The 14,234-nt window shown below is 40.8% G+C and overlaps 1 protein-coding gene across 3 annotated transcripts in view; it reads right to left on the reverse strand.

Moving 5' to 3' along the window:
* The window catches only part of szt2 (SZT2 subunit of KICSTOR complex), a 214,093-nt gene that overhangs the window by 146,171 nt on the left and 53,688 nt on the right, over positions 1 to 14,234 (reverse strand). For all 3 annotated transcript variants that reach the window (XM_083940596.1, XM_083940597.1, XM_083940595.1), the window contains exons 16-26: positions 12,185 to 12,421; positions 10,433 to 10,511; positions 10,230 to 10,318; positions 9,375 to 9,543; positions 9,101 to 9,218; positions 5,710 to 5,823; positions 5,373 to 5,576; positions 5,080 to 5,177; positions 906 to 1,044; positions 514 to 822; positions 168 to 375 (exon numbers count right to left, since the gene is read on the reverse strand). In XM_083940596.1, the coding sequence (XP_083796722.1) occupies positions 168 to 375; positions 514 to 822; positions 906 to 1,044; positions 5,080 to 5,177; positions 5,373 to 5,576; positions 5,710 to 5,823; positions 9,101 to 9,218; positions 9,375 to 9,543; positions 10,230 to 10,318; positions 10,433 to 10,511; positions 12,185 to 12,421 (1,764 nt within the window). The remainder of the gene's footprint in view (positions 1 to 167; positions 376 to 513; positions 823 to 905; positions 1,045 to 5,079; positions 5,178 to 5,372; positions 5,577 to 5,709; positions 5,824 to 9,100; positions 9,219 to 9,374; positions 9,544 to 10,229; positions 10,319 to 10,432; positions 10,512 to 12,184; positions 12,422 to 14,234) is intronic.

Below are 14,234 nucleotides of genomic sequence, written 5' to 3' on the forward strand. Positions count from 1 at the left end.
TAAACAAGTCAAAATTTTAAATTTAAATTTTAGATTATTTTTGGGCAGTTTTCAATCCTTTTATTATATAGGAAAGACAGGAAATGGGTTTTCAGCTGGGTGCCAGTTAAACACTTTCACTATCTGGAGCCTGCCTCTGTCTTTCCTTCTGAAGGTGAGCTCAGTACCTGAAGAAGATGTCCCTGGGTTTGCGGCTGGAGTTGGGGTGCACCAGCTGCTCCTTCAGGTGCTCCAGGGAACAGTTGTAGACGTAAACTGGACACTTTAATTGGCTGCTGTCACTGGCACTCTGCTGGGAAACCTGCCTGCTGAAGCTGATGTGGAAATCTTCCTTCTGTGGTTCAGAGAATTGGAATCCTTCTTTTTCTCCCAGATCTGGAAAGTTTGAAAAGCAGATATTTCTCCAGACGTTGTAGATGTTGTTGTTGTTTGTGTGTGTGTGTGTGTGTGTGTGTGTGTGTGTGTGTGTGTGTGTGTGTGCACGCACGCACTGGACAACAGCATGAGACTGACCTGAGCCTGGGTTCCCACTCTCCGTGTCTCTGTCCCAGCTGTCCTGGTCCAGGATCAGGGAATCAGCAGGCCCAGTCTGACCTTCGGACCGTGGTAAGAGCACAGGGGACCTGGCTGTGAAGTGTCCACTGCTGGAGCTCCTTGGCAGTTTACTGGACAGATTGAGACTGGACTCAGACCTCTCCAGCCAACTGGTAGAGCCAGACAGGGAGTCAACCTGAGATTTGTTACTGGGAGTCAGAGTTTCGTCCTCCTGCATGCTGACATTACTCTGAGGCTCCAGCCCTGATGCCATCAACAACAGCACATCTGCCAAATAAAGAATATCCACATATAAAGACAGCATTAGGAAGAATGTCTTCAAACAGTATAGTAAATAAATTTCAGTGTACCTGTGAAGGAAGCAGGGAGGAAGGTGAGGATGACCTGCTGGGAGCTGATGTACTTGGCATAGCACCTCCATTGTGGTGTAGAGCTCCTCCTCTCCCCCAGCAAGGGCTCTTCATCCACAAGGTCTGCATTACTGAAACTCTGGCAAAAACACAGGAAACACATGTTCTTCAGGACTCACTAACAGAGCAGGACATTTACACCATGCTCCTGTCACAGTTCCCACTGCAGATATCCAATGGAAAAGAATGATAAAAAAAAAATCATGGTCAGGCCCTATATTGACCTTAACTGCAGATAGAACCAGAAAGATGAAAGACGCTTTTGAAACAGGCTTACATTAGAAACAGCTTCCCTTGTTTCATTACTTTATCTCATCATATTTTAGTTTGAAACCTCCCCGTTTTCTGATATGCTCCTATTTTGACACACAGGGTTCCTTCACATTTTCCATTTCTAAATTCCAGACTTCTCTGAGGAATTTTGAGTCAATATTAAACATCTGAATACCAATTGTTAGATGCTTATTATGTAAATAAATGGTTTTAAAAATCCAACTCTTAACAAGTATGTTAAATTCTAACTATGTATGCCATTATTTTGCCATGTAATTAAATTAAATTTTAACCTACGTATTGTGGCTCATATAAGTGAATGAACTCCAAACAGAGACATGTTCAACGCACAGCATTTTATTCAAGCTAAATGCTAAAAGAGTGAAAATAATAACTGTGTCCTTGCTATATTTGAAAAATAATAATAATATACCCACAGGGCGTTTGGAGGGGTACAGAACGAAAGTATTGCTTTTCCATAAAAAAATGTATTTTGTCTAAAAATATATAGGAAGGCCCTCCGTAATGCCAGAGCAGCCTATTACTCATCTTTAATAGAGGAGAATAAGAACAATCCTAGATTTCTTTTTAGCACTGTAGCCAGGCTGACAGAGAGCCACAGCTCTATTTAGCCATGTATTCCTATAACCCTCAGTAGTAACAACTTTATGACCTTCTTTAATGACAGAATTATAAATATTAGAGACAAAATCAACTCGCTCACCCAGGAACATTTGAAACAACTGTATGACCTGATATGTTCTTGGACTGCTTTTCTAGAGTTGACTAGTCAATCAGCTGTGTGACTTTTTACATAATATTGAGTTATTTGAGGACTTCCATCGCATCCTGCTACAGAGACTGGCGCATCTAATTGCCATTAAAGGTACCGAATTAAGCTGGTTTAAGTGTTATTTATCAGATCGATCTCAGTTTGTTCATGTTAATGACAAATCCTCCATACACACTAAAGTCAGTCACAGAGGTCCACAGGGTTCTGTCTTTGGACCGATTCTCATCTCATTTCATCTTCAACCGCTTATCCAGGGTCGGGTCGCAGGGGCAGGAGCTTTAGCGGGGGACCCCAAACTTTCCCGGGCCACATTAACCAGCTCTAACTGGGGGATCCCAAGGCGTTCTCAGGCCAGTGTGGAGATATAATCTCACCACCTAGTCCTGGGTCTTCCCCGAGGCCTCCTCCCAGCTGGACGTGCCAGGAACACCTCCCTAGGGAGGCGCCCAGGGGGCATCCTTACTAGATGCCCGAACCACCTCATCTGGCTCCTTTCAACGCAAATATGCTTCCCTTAGGAAATATTATAAGAAAGAACTCCATAAATTTTCTTTGTTATGCTGATGATACCCAATTATATTTATCGATCAAACCTAAACTTCAAATGTTATTTTTGATCAGTCCTTCGATTCTCACATAAAACTAATGACAATTTTCACCTGCGTAATATTACGAAAATTAAGAACATTGTGTCTCAGAAAGATGCAGAAAAACTACACCATGCATTTGGTACTTCTAGGCTGGACTAGTACAACTCCTTATCATCAGGCCGCTCCAATAAGTCTGTTAAGAGTCTCCAGTTGGTCCAAAATGCTGCAGCTCGTGAACTGACTAAAACAAATTGAAGAAAACATATTTCTCCTGTATTAGCTTCTTTGCACTGGCTACCTGTAAAATCTATCTTACTATTCTGCTATATTAACTTTCATAACATATAAGTCATATTCACATTACTACAGATATTATTATAGTTTTTGTTACTGTTCTTGCTCGCTGTCTTTTCTCTCTTTCTCTTTTTTATGGAGCTTGGTCTTAACGTTCCTGCCTGTTATAGGGAAGGTTTTCATTGCCACCGTACTCGATGGGGGAATTGTTTGGTCTATGTAAGTCATAAATAAGTCATAGATTGTAGTCTATACCTACTCTATAAAGTGTCCTTAGATAACTTTTGTGATGATTTGGCACTATAAATAAAATTTAATTGAATTAAATTGAATTGACTACCATCCTGAACCACTAGATGGCGATGTTCTGTTCTTTCTCCATATTCAACCTTTAATATATTTTATTTTAGAATGTGAGATAATAGCTTTCCATACTTATCCAGACCTGGAAATCACTCAAATTAAATTCCAGACTTGTGTACACCGCTGATGCAAATTTATACCTTGCTCCATATTTACCTGTTGATAAATTCAGCAATATATATCGCAAGCGAGGGAGTACATTGATGACATTCTCACTGAAACAAGAAGAAAACAAACCTGCGAGGGTGAAGAAAAAGGGGGATTTACACGAAGATGGCATCAAAAAATGTCTAACTCAAGTGAAAAAGAGATTCAGGAACTTATGTTGGATAAGAGCGATGCTGAGATCATCAGACACATTCAAGGAATGGGTAGAGACTCGGTTGTTTATGACCAACTGACAAACCAGTTATGTGACCGTGCTGTCATCATTGTCCTCATGGATGCTCTACCAAGGCACCATACCTTGTCCAAACCAATCAGAGTATTTGCAGTAAGTGAGAACCAGCCTGACACAGAGAATCCCCTATTGAATGCTGCATGTGTGAAGGAAAAACTCAGACAATGTCCAGACCTGATCCTCCTGACACGCTCAGAGTTCAAAGGAGAAAACAGCTTCAGACGACTGTGAAGGAAATATATGTTCAGGTACCATGATATGATTACGACATATGGTTGGTATATTTCATTAATTCTACCTTCGGTCTGTTAGTGACATGTGTAATAATATACTAATAAAATATAGAACCTACTGTATACAATAATAATATTTTAAAAATATCAAATCTATATCTTATATCTATCTAATTCAGATATTGTATTATATGGGTAACTGTGGCATTCCCTGGTTCCTCCCGTAGACTGTATAAAAATGGACGTAGTCTCTCCGTCAAGGTCCGTTCTCTCAACTTGATCCAATCGTCCTCGCCTACTGGAGTAGCCATCTTGTCAGACTTTGACACTGCCTCATTTCCTTTTAACAAAAAAGGGCCATCTGGCTGATGTATACCTTCTGAGGAGAAGTGAGGACCAGCAGCTAGCTGTCACTCATGAGGCCGCGTCCCTAGTTATTCATAAACCTTAACCTCCAATAAAATAAAAACTAGCCTGGTACAATAACCCCCCCCCCCCCCCCCTCAGTGTTGCCATGGAGATATGACCTAAACATACAGACTAAAATGTTTTTTTGTACCAGGCCTTAAATAGGTTTGGGGGTGAAGCCTTTTCTTTATTTTCTGAGCCCACGAGATGGAGCTTTTGGTTAAAAGCAAAGGCTCAGTGAATGGTAATTCAGTCAGTGCATGCACAGCAGTAACCCGAGAATTTATTTAAGGGAATAATCAGACTATTGAAGTTCCCACAGTATACATGAGCGGGAAGAATGGGAAAGGAGTAACTCGACCTCCAGTACAGTAGTTGGCACTCTGCCAACAAACAGCTGGTCTAAATACATTTTTGTCTTCCGTTTCACCTTTGTCAAAATCAAAACAACATGGAAAGTGGGGGGAAAATGTCCTGTTTCCTCGTCCGTCCCTGACCTTCCGTCGTTTCCTCGTTCCTGTTTCCCTCGACCACCTAGTCCTCAGCGTTCCTGTTCACCCTGTCGGGTGTCTGTCATTTTCAGTAAATATTTGTTTGTACTTTTACCCCGTGTCTGTGTCTGCATTTGGGTCCAGTTTCCCAGTGTTATTCCCCCAGACCGTTCATGACATCATGGAGGTTAATAAAGCTTCTTTTGCCAATCACTATATGATTGTTGAATACTTGAATGTGTGTGTGGTTTTTTTTATGAATGGGTTACCTGTAAAGTGCTGGTAGATCCCATCACCTCTTTGCTGCTGCCAGTGGTGTGAAATGACATCATGGTGTCCTGTCTGTCTGGAGGCTTCAGACACTCCTCTGACGACCCAACCCACAGGACACACAAATCATTATACATTCAAAGAAAGTCTTCCTGTATCTGATACAACTGCACAAAACAGAAGGTCAACAAAAAGCCCTATAGTTGTGTTATGTGGAAGTAAAGCATTCACAATGTTTCACACATTGGCTATATACATAACGGTTGAGATGAGATGAGAGACATGCACTGACCTTTAATAACAGGCAAGGAGAAAGGAGCATCATGGCCGTCTCTTTCTCGCTTTAAGATATGGTGCATGAAGGCGACGTGGTCACCATCAGCTAACAGGATCTCTCTGTCACTCAGCTCGTGCTCCAGGCTGCTGTGGAAGAGACCCAGCAGGAGCTCGTTGGGCTGACAGGTGGAGCTGTGCATCTGCTCCTCATTCTCCACTGCTACGGAAAACACATGACACTAAGGAAACACTTCATTCAAAAGTCATCAGTTAAGCAGTCATTCCTGACTTTCTTCATTTCATTGTGAAATTCTATGGAAGAACCGTGCCCATGGACCGTATGGTGATTGTACCTGTACTGAATGTGAGGAAGAAGATCTCAACCTGCTGGCATTTTGGGAGCAGTTGAATAAGGCCAAACTGGAAAGGAACCATGTGAATGCTGTCCTCAGAGGCCAGGGCTTCTCCTGCACACACGCGCACACACACATTTTATTGTTCAGAATTTGACAGAATATCAGCTGTGGCTATACCACTGCTGTAGTAACAAATTTTTTTTAAATAACCAAGGCACTTCAACAAACACCTTTATTTTGTGAAAAAAAACAGTGCGCAAAATTAGAGAACACTTTCAGATCCCTCCCAGTTATTGGTGTATCGGGCACCTGGTGACAATTGACAACATTGAAGCAACAGCAGGTTGTCAAGATGAAGGCAAAAGGGATGACCCTCTCAGCCATCAAAGAGAGGTTGGGCGTTCACAGGATAAAGATTAATTTAAGTCCCTCAAAAAGGTCGTCCACGTAAAACAAGTGCACAAGAGGACAGGATTATGAGAAGACTCTCAATGGGGAATCAGTTCAACACTGCAGCTGGATTTGCTCACCAGTTCAGTGCTGAACAGGGCAAAGATCTGTCTCTGCACACAGTGCCTCGCCATTAAAGACTTTTTTGGAGTGAAGGCCACTCTGCAGTGACCAAACCTCTCATCAGCAGAAAGAATAAAAAGGCTAGACTTGCCTTTGCTGAGGAGCATGTTGTGTGGACAGAGGAGAACTGGTCCAGAGTGACTTCAGTGATGAGAGGATGTTCAGTTTATTTGGGTCTGATGGAAACATTATGTTGGGCGTAGGACTGGGGAAAGACTGAACCCAAAGTGTGTAAAGAAGTCAGTTACATTTGGAGAAGGAAGTGTCATGGTTTGGGGGATGTTTTCTGCAGCAGAAGTTGGGCCTCTCTTACAGCTACATGGCAGGTGAATGCAAATGTTTATATGAACCTCCTTCAGCAACATGCAATACCTCCACTGCAATTGTCTCCCAATCAGCTGCAACTTTCAAGCAAGACAATGTCCCCCGTCACACTGCAAAACAGGTGAATCAGTTCCTTAAAGATAAGAATATTGAAACAATGAAATTGCCAGCCCAGAGTCCAGATCTAAACCTCATAGAGATTCTCTGGAAAATATTTGGCAAAAAAGTAATGTCTAAGAAACCCACTACAGTTACTGAACTGTGAAAGAGACTGAAAAAGAATGGACCAAGATCAAACCAGAGCAGTGAAGCAAGGGCCTCTACACTTCCTATTCATTTTAATCCTACAGCCCGAAGAAATCATTGTTGAAATCTTCTCTTCTGGTTACTGTTCTACATTTTTCTCACAGTTTTTTTCACTAAATAAAGGTTTTTGTGGAAGTACCTTGGTTATTTAAAAAAACATGGTAGTACAGCAGTGTTCCAGCCAGAGCGGATATTCTATCAATCCAATCCCTTTTATTTATAAAGCACAATTTTAAATTAATACAAAGGTTTCCAAAGTGCTGCATGAAAAAATAAAAACCTAAAAACAAAAAAAACAAGATAAAATACACAATAAAACAGATAAAATATCTTGTGCACATAAAAATCAACAACCAACGTGGTGTGGAAGGTAGAGGTGAGTTTTAAGAAGAGTTTTAAAATTAGACAGTTTGGAGGCCTAACTAATGTGCAGCAGCAGTTCATTTCATAATTTTGCAGCTGCTACAGAAAACGCTCTGTCCCCTCTGAGCTTCAACCTAGTTTTGGGAATCCTCAGGAGCAGCTGATCAGCTGGGTGTGTAGGGGTGCAGAAGCTCAGAGAGGTACGGTGAGACAAGACCATTTAGAGAATTAAAAGCAAATAAAATAATTTTAAAGATCAGTTTCAACTTTTACCCCCAGATCAAGTTCTGAACAATGAAAAATAACAGTATTTCAGATTAAATCAATAATTAATATTTTTTTCTCTAATTTTGATCTCCACTGTAGGTTTTATATTACACAGAGAGCACAATATGAAAGAGCCAGCAGCTGCAGGGACAGGTATAGTTACAACACAAATGGAAAACTGGCGGAAACTGGCATTTTGTTAATTACTCTGAAATTGAATGACTGAAATGAAATGAAAAGTATTTCTGTTACAGACAAAACAGTACAGCTATGGGAATGGACAATATGCTGAATGTATCATGGGAGCCATTAGGGGCCATCCACACCAATAACTATAATTATAATGAAAACTACAATGAACAGTCTTTATATAATAAAAAGAGTTTGAACACTCTAGTTATTATTATAAAGTTTGGTGGTGGAATGTTAATTAGTACATTTACTTAAGTACTGTACTTCAGTACTGTACTTCAGTACAAGTTTATCTCTCACTGACACCACCAATAAACTTCTTTATTGCTTCTAATGCGTTCAGATCATTGAAGTGCGGATCATCACCTGCACCAGATCATCAGACCGCATCACAACCTTCCTCCCTCAGCTCCACTGGCTCCCTTTGCACCACCAGATAAACTACAAGATTGTCTGGTGACCTTCAAAGCCCTACACCAACTTGCTCCCCAATACCTCTCTGACCTGATTCTGCCATGCACTCTTTCACGGTCACTTTTTTCCTCCTCAGCTGCAATTTTAATTGTCCCCACATTCAGACTTAGACCCATGGGTGCAAGAGCCTTCAGCAGCTCTGTTCCACGTCTCTGGAAGATTCTCCCACCTCACAACTGTCACCTGGACTCTATCCATCAATTCAATCACAACTCAAAACATACCTGTTTAGATAAGCATGTCCACCCTGATTTTAATGACTTAACATGTTTTGTATATTTTTTGTTTTTTTATCAACTTGATTTTAATATTGATGAATGTGATGTACTATTATGTCTTGTAAGGTGTCAGCACATAAAATGCACTATGATTATTGCAATTTCGGGTTATCTGTGCTTTACTTGAGCATTTCTGTTTATGTGACTTTACACTTCTACTCCACTACGTTTCAGAGGGAAATATTCTACTTCACTGTGTTCATCTGGCAGCTGCGGTTACTAGTTACTTTACGGAGTTTTTTATTTTTGACATATGTTGAGCTTATTTATTACTTTACCTAGCACTGATAAAGCATCAGTTACATTTAGCTTCACCTTGAAACCCTTCCACCATTAAATGCTGTTTACTCGTTAATGAACCGTAATAATAGTTAAAATTATAATATAGACCATTCTTCTGCATAATGAGTATTTTTACTTTCTAATTTAGGTATATTTTGCTAATCTTTATTAAAAACCTATTAACAAAGGCTCTTATTAAAGTGTTTCGCAATAATAAACACAAACTTGAAAATGAGGATTATAGCTCTCTTTCTCCTTTCTTGGTGCACTAATGACAGCACCACTGACAGTATGTCCACTTTCAAGTTTCAAAGCAGATTGTTTGTTACCTCTCACATCCTTGAGTCCAGCTGGCAGAGAGCTGACCTGCTCCTTATTCTGACACAGCTGGCTCAAATACTCAAAGGTCATCATGGTGGACATGCAGGCCAGATCTCTTGGGAAGATCTAGAAAAGCACAACCGGTCACTATTAGACACAACCTAATGTGTCTTAAAATAATTGACAACACAAGAGTACATTTTAGAACTCCAGATCCCACCACCAACTTTATCTCACAATGAAAGAGTTGCTGTATGCTAGCTGCTAAATGGCTATACGCACTGCTTGAGGGATCTCCTGGTACTTGAGGCCCTGGAAGTGGCGATGCTGGTCCATGCAGTTCATCACTATGCCGCTCTGGGGTTCGACCCAGCACTCTGTCACAAGGTTCATCTCTATGTCCATGTCTACAGCCTCCACCTCGGTGTCGTTGTCGTCATCAGTAGAGAAGCTGGAGTCCCGTGAAAGACAAAAGACAACAGGCTGACGAATGTACTGTACTTTGACAGTGAAGTCAAACTTCATGGCAATTATCAGTCTAAGCAAAACACACTGATTTCCCCTCTAAAGTGAAATTGCGGCGTAAACTCATCCTAGTGTCTTTTTTGGCAAATACACTGATCAAATAAGCCATTTAGACAAATTTTTTTCATGATTCAACCGGCCAGTAGGTGGGTCTTTAAAACACTCTTTTAATAAACTCTGGGTTCACTAACTACGTTGTTGGTGCTCCGGTTGTGTGTAAGGACTCTTATCATGCTACTGCAGAGTTTGGTGTTATTTTGAACAGTATTAGTGGTGAAAAAAAAAGTTTCAATTTCTTCAAAATGCTGCCCCGAGCTAATCAGTGTTAGCAACATTACATTACATTATTTACTGTTAGTGACTCTCCAGGATATCTCTGTTAAAAAATACACAAAAAAATTGTCTCAATGGCTTATTTGATGAGTGTATTTGCCAAATAAGACCCTGGGATGATTTTACACCAGAATTTCACTTTAACCAGGTTAAGACCAATTTCGGGTTACTGCTGTGCAGTAAACACACTGATTGTTAGCAGCCCATTCTAATGAGTGAGGGGCTGACCACAGTCATAAAGGTGAGATGTTCTGTACAAGTGATTACTGCAAGTCCTACCTGTCCTTAGTAGATGCAGAGTGAGGTGGAAACAGGATGTACTGAATAATACAAGAGTGACACTCTCTGTCTGTGTCCCCTGACATGCCCTGAAAACAGAAATGAAATCTGGACCATTAGAAATACCATTTATGAATGTACAGAAACATCACAGCAGTGAAGAGAAAAACAGCTGAATGGTACAAATGGAAAATGGAACATACCTTCATTGGCAGCTCGATCACCATGTTAACGATGCCCTCTCCACTGGCAGCAAAGTGAAAGCCTTCTGATATGCGAATCCTTTACACACATGGAGAGAGATTTTTTCTGGCAACACAACTCACATTAAACCAAGCCAGCTGCTGCAGTGTGTCTTTCAGCATGTACTGTATGAGCCAAACAGCATTCAAACAGCTTGAATTCATTATCATTACCTATACTAAGAAAATACCAAACCTCAGGTCACATCTGCCAGCAAACAAATATGGAGAAAATATGCTAAATTATTTCAAACATCATATTATTAACCAAACTGAACATATAAGATACGACTGATACCCTCTTAGCTGAGTGTCTTTCATGTGTTTATTTATCGATGACAATGGAATAGTTTTGCTCAGAGCTTTCTGTTCAACTGTTATCTGTGTCTTTTGCATGAGTGACCTAATGGGTGGTACTTACAGATAAACTGGCCTAGCCTGATTCATTGTTAAATAGAATAGAGAACTTTGGGTGTATCGAAGGAAACATGTGCTCCATCTGCGTTTACATAGGGTTTACAGCTCTGTAATAGTACATTCTCCACTAAAAGCTGGTATTCAATAATACAAGTTGGATAAAAACACAGAGGGAAGGTGAATTTAACTTTACTAAAAGTGATTCCATCAGTACAACCATCACCACTGTGTTGGTTTCTAGCAGAGATACTCTTCTCATTTGGTGGTGAGTATGACATGACCGATGGACTAAGTGCAGTAGAAATGTCTATTATACTGTACTTATGATTCAATATTGTATCAGACATGCAGGAAGCATCATCAACAGTTGAAAGTTACCGCACACCCTATGTGGAGGCTGTGGTGGAGCAGTTCTGAACTGGCTAAATGTTGTGTTATAAGGTTATAAAGGTTTTTGAAGCAGTTATTTTTCATCTGAAAGAAGGTTATATTAAAGGGTGTTTCTTAAATGTGTATGATTTAATTTGTGCTCTTTCAAAGACAGCGGAAAAAATGGCTGAATGACTTTAAAACACTTCAGTTATCTTTTAAAATTAAGACATCTGTGTTTCCCTAGCAAAAGGGGAAATGAGCAAGAGCCAAAATTAAATAAACACTAACAACAAAACATTGGTACCAGTCAAATTGTTATTTTAAACATAATTTCCCAATCAACACATCCCTAGATAATTTAAATTGCATGTCTGACTGTCCTTTACATATCTCTAGGACCACTAATCCAATCAACTTCACGCAAGACAGATGTACTGCTGAGGACCCAAGGGAGTGCAGCATCAAGTGTGAAGTAAACACGATGAGAGGTTCTCGAGAACACTGCAAGCCGCACTTCCAGGGGCCCAGAAATCAGCCTATTCAACACAAAAACTGTCTATAGTTTTAATTATATTTTTTTATAATCTTTTGGTAAATTGATAAAAATGATTGAAGCTGCAGTTGGTGAAAAGAAAAATGATAAGCCAAAGTTTGCTCTCCCTCTTCTCTCTGTCCTGAGCCAATAGGAACACATTCTCTCTTTGAAATGAACTGTGATAGGCCAAAGTCTCCATCAAGGGCTAGATTTTTTTAAAACAGGCTGAACGGCTGAAAACAGAGCCAAGAAGAACACTCAACAACACCAAAAAATAAACTGCAAGTAAAACACTTTCCGATATGGATAGCGAACTTGTTTGTTTTCTAAACAAAATTAAAATTCTACTCGAGTACGACAAATATCACAAATGAAGTATATGAACTCACTCTGAGAGCATGGACAGGATGTGAGCGACAGACTGCATGGCGACAGTCAGTCCATGGCTGCTCTGCGCGGCCCACACCCAGCGCTGGTGCAGGAAGTAACGGGACAGAGAGGCCAAGGTGGAGGAGGCCGTCCGGTTGGCTGCCATGCTGAGAGGGACAGAACTGTTGGTGGGCTGAGGGAAGTTCTCCATGGTGAAAATGAAAGGAGTCCGGAAGTCCAATGGCAGCTTCTCATACCTGCAAAGCATCCGCAGCCCATTTCATTCAAATGTGTCCTTTGGTGGCATGTTCTAATGCCCTACTGCCTTATATATACACTGGAGATCAAAATTAGAGAACAAATTATTAATATTTGATTTGTTCTGAAATAGTTATTTTTTTATTGTTTAGAATTCTATAGAATATCCTCTGTGGCTATACCACTGCTGTACTAACATGTTTTTTTTAAATAAACAAGGCACTTCAACAAAAACCTTTATTTAGTGAAAAAAGCAGTAATCAAAATTAGAGAACAGTAACCATTGTGTAAGGGGGGAATATTTCAAAAATGTGTTCTTCAGGCTATAGGATTAAAAAATGAATAGGAAGTGTAGATGCAACAGCTTTGAATGACTTTAGCACATCTGCGCCCACAGGACATCACTAGTTTCTCACGCTGCTCTGGTTTGATCTTGGTCCATTCTTCTTCAGTCTCTTCCACAGTTCAGTAGCTGTAGTGGGCTTCTTAGACATTACTTTGTTGACAAGGATTTTCCAGAGATTCTCTATGGGGTTTAGATCTGGACTCTTGGCTGGCCATTTCATTGTTTCAATATTCTTAGCTTCAAGGAACTGATTCATCTGTTTTGCAGTGTGAGAGGGGACATTGCTTGAAAGTTGCAGCTGATAGGGAGACAATTGCAGTGGAAGTATTTTATGTTGCTGAAGGACGTTCACATAAACATTTGCATTCACCCTGCCACAAAAGGCACAACTCCTGCTACAGACAACATCCCCCAAACCATGACACTTCCTCCTCCAAATGGAACTGACTTCTTTAAACACTTTGGGTTCAGTCTTTCCCCAGTCCTACGACCGACATAATGTTTCCCATCAGACCCAAATAAATTGAATGTACTCTCATCACTGAAGTGCACTCTAAACCAGTTCTCCTCTGTACACAAAACATGCTCATCACCAAATGAGAGTCTAGCCTATTGGTTTAAACAAGGAGACACTGTGTACAGAGACAGATCCTTGCCTGTTAAGCAATGAAATGGCGTGCAACCCCAGCTGCAGTGTTGAACTTGTTACCCAAAGCAGTGTTTCCCCTCCCATTATATTAGGGGGGCACCCCACACCCCCAACGGGGGTTATTTAAAAAAAACATGCAAGCACTGGTATAGTCACAGCTGATATTCTATCAAATTCTGGACTATAAAAAAATTACAGTATTTCAGAATAAATCAAGAATTAATACTTGTTCTCTAATTTTGATCTCCGCTGTGTGTATGCACTGACCGTATGAGCAGCTTCTCCAGCGGTTTATTGAACACAACCACACAGGGTCTCTCTGACAGTGCAGGTTTGGAAGCAGAGACGGAGGGAGATTTGGATGGTGATGGATGACCAAATGGGTGTATAGCATTAGATCACAACAGGAGTCATTTAAAGAAGACCTATTATACTTTGTCTTTTCTGACCTATGAATGTTTTCATATCATCTGATCTGAGGCCGTATGTTTTGGACACTCGGGTGAGGAGAGGGGCAGAGCTGTCAACTGAGTTGAGTTGGATCAGAGGATGGGGGAAGATTCTGGACAGACCAGGTAAACCCAAACGAGTAGTGCGGGTGAACTGGGAAGGTCTGGAGGAGGGGAGCCGTCCAAGCTGTTTACAGTAAGGACGGGACGCTGGTGACCTCAGCCGATGAGGTAATCGGGCGGTGGAAGGAGCACTTTGAGGAACTCCTTAATCCGACTAACACGCCCTCTTTTGTAGAGGCAGAGCTGGAGGCTGATGGGGAATCATTGTCAATATCCCTGGCGGAAGTCACTGAGGTAGTCAAACA

This window comes from Echiichthys vipera (assembly GCF_963691815.1).
Source record: "Echiichthys vipera genome assembly, chromosome: 3".
Taxonomy (NCBI): domain Eukaryota; kingdom Metazoa; phylum Chordata; class Actinopteri; order Perciformes; family Trachinidae; genus Echiichthys; species Echiichthys vipera.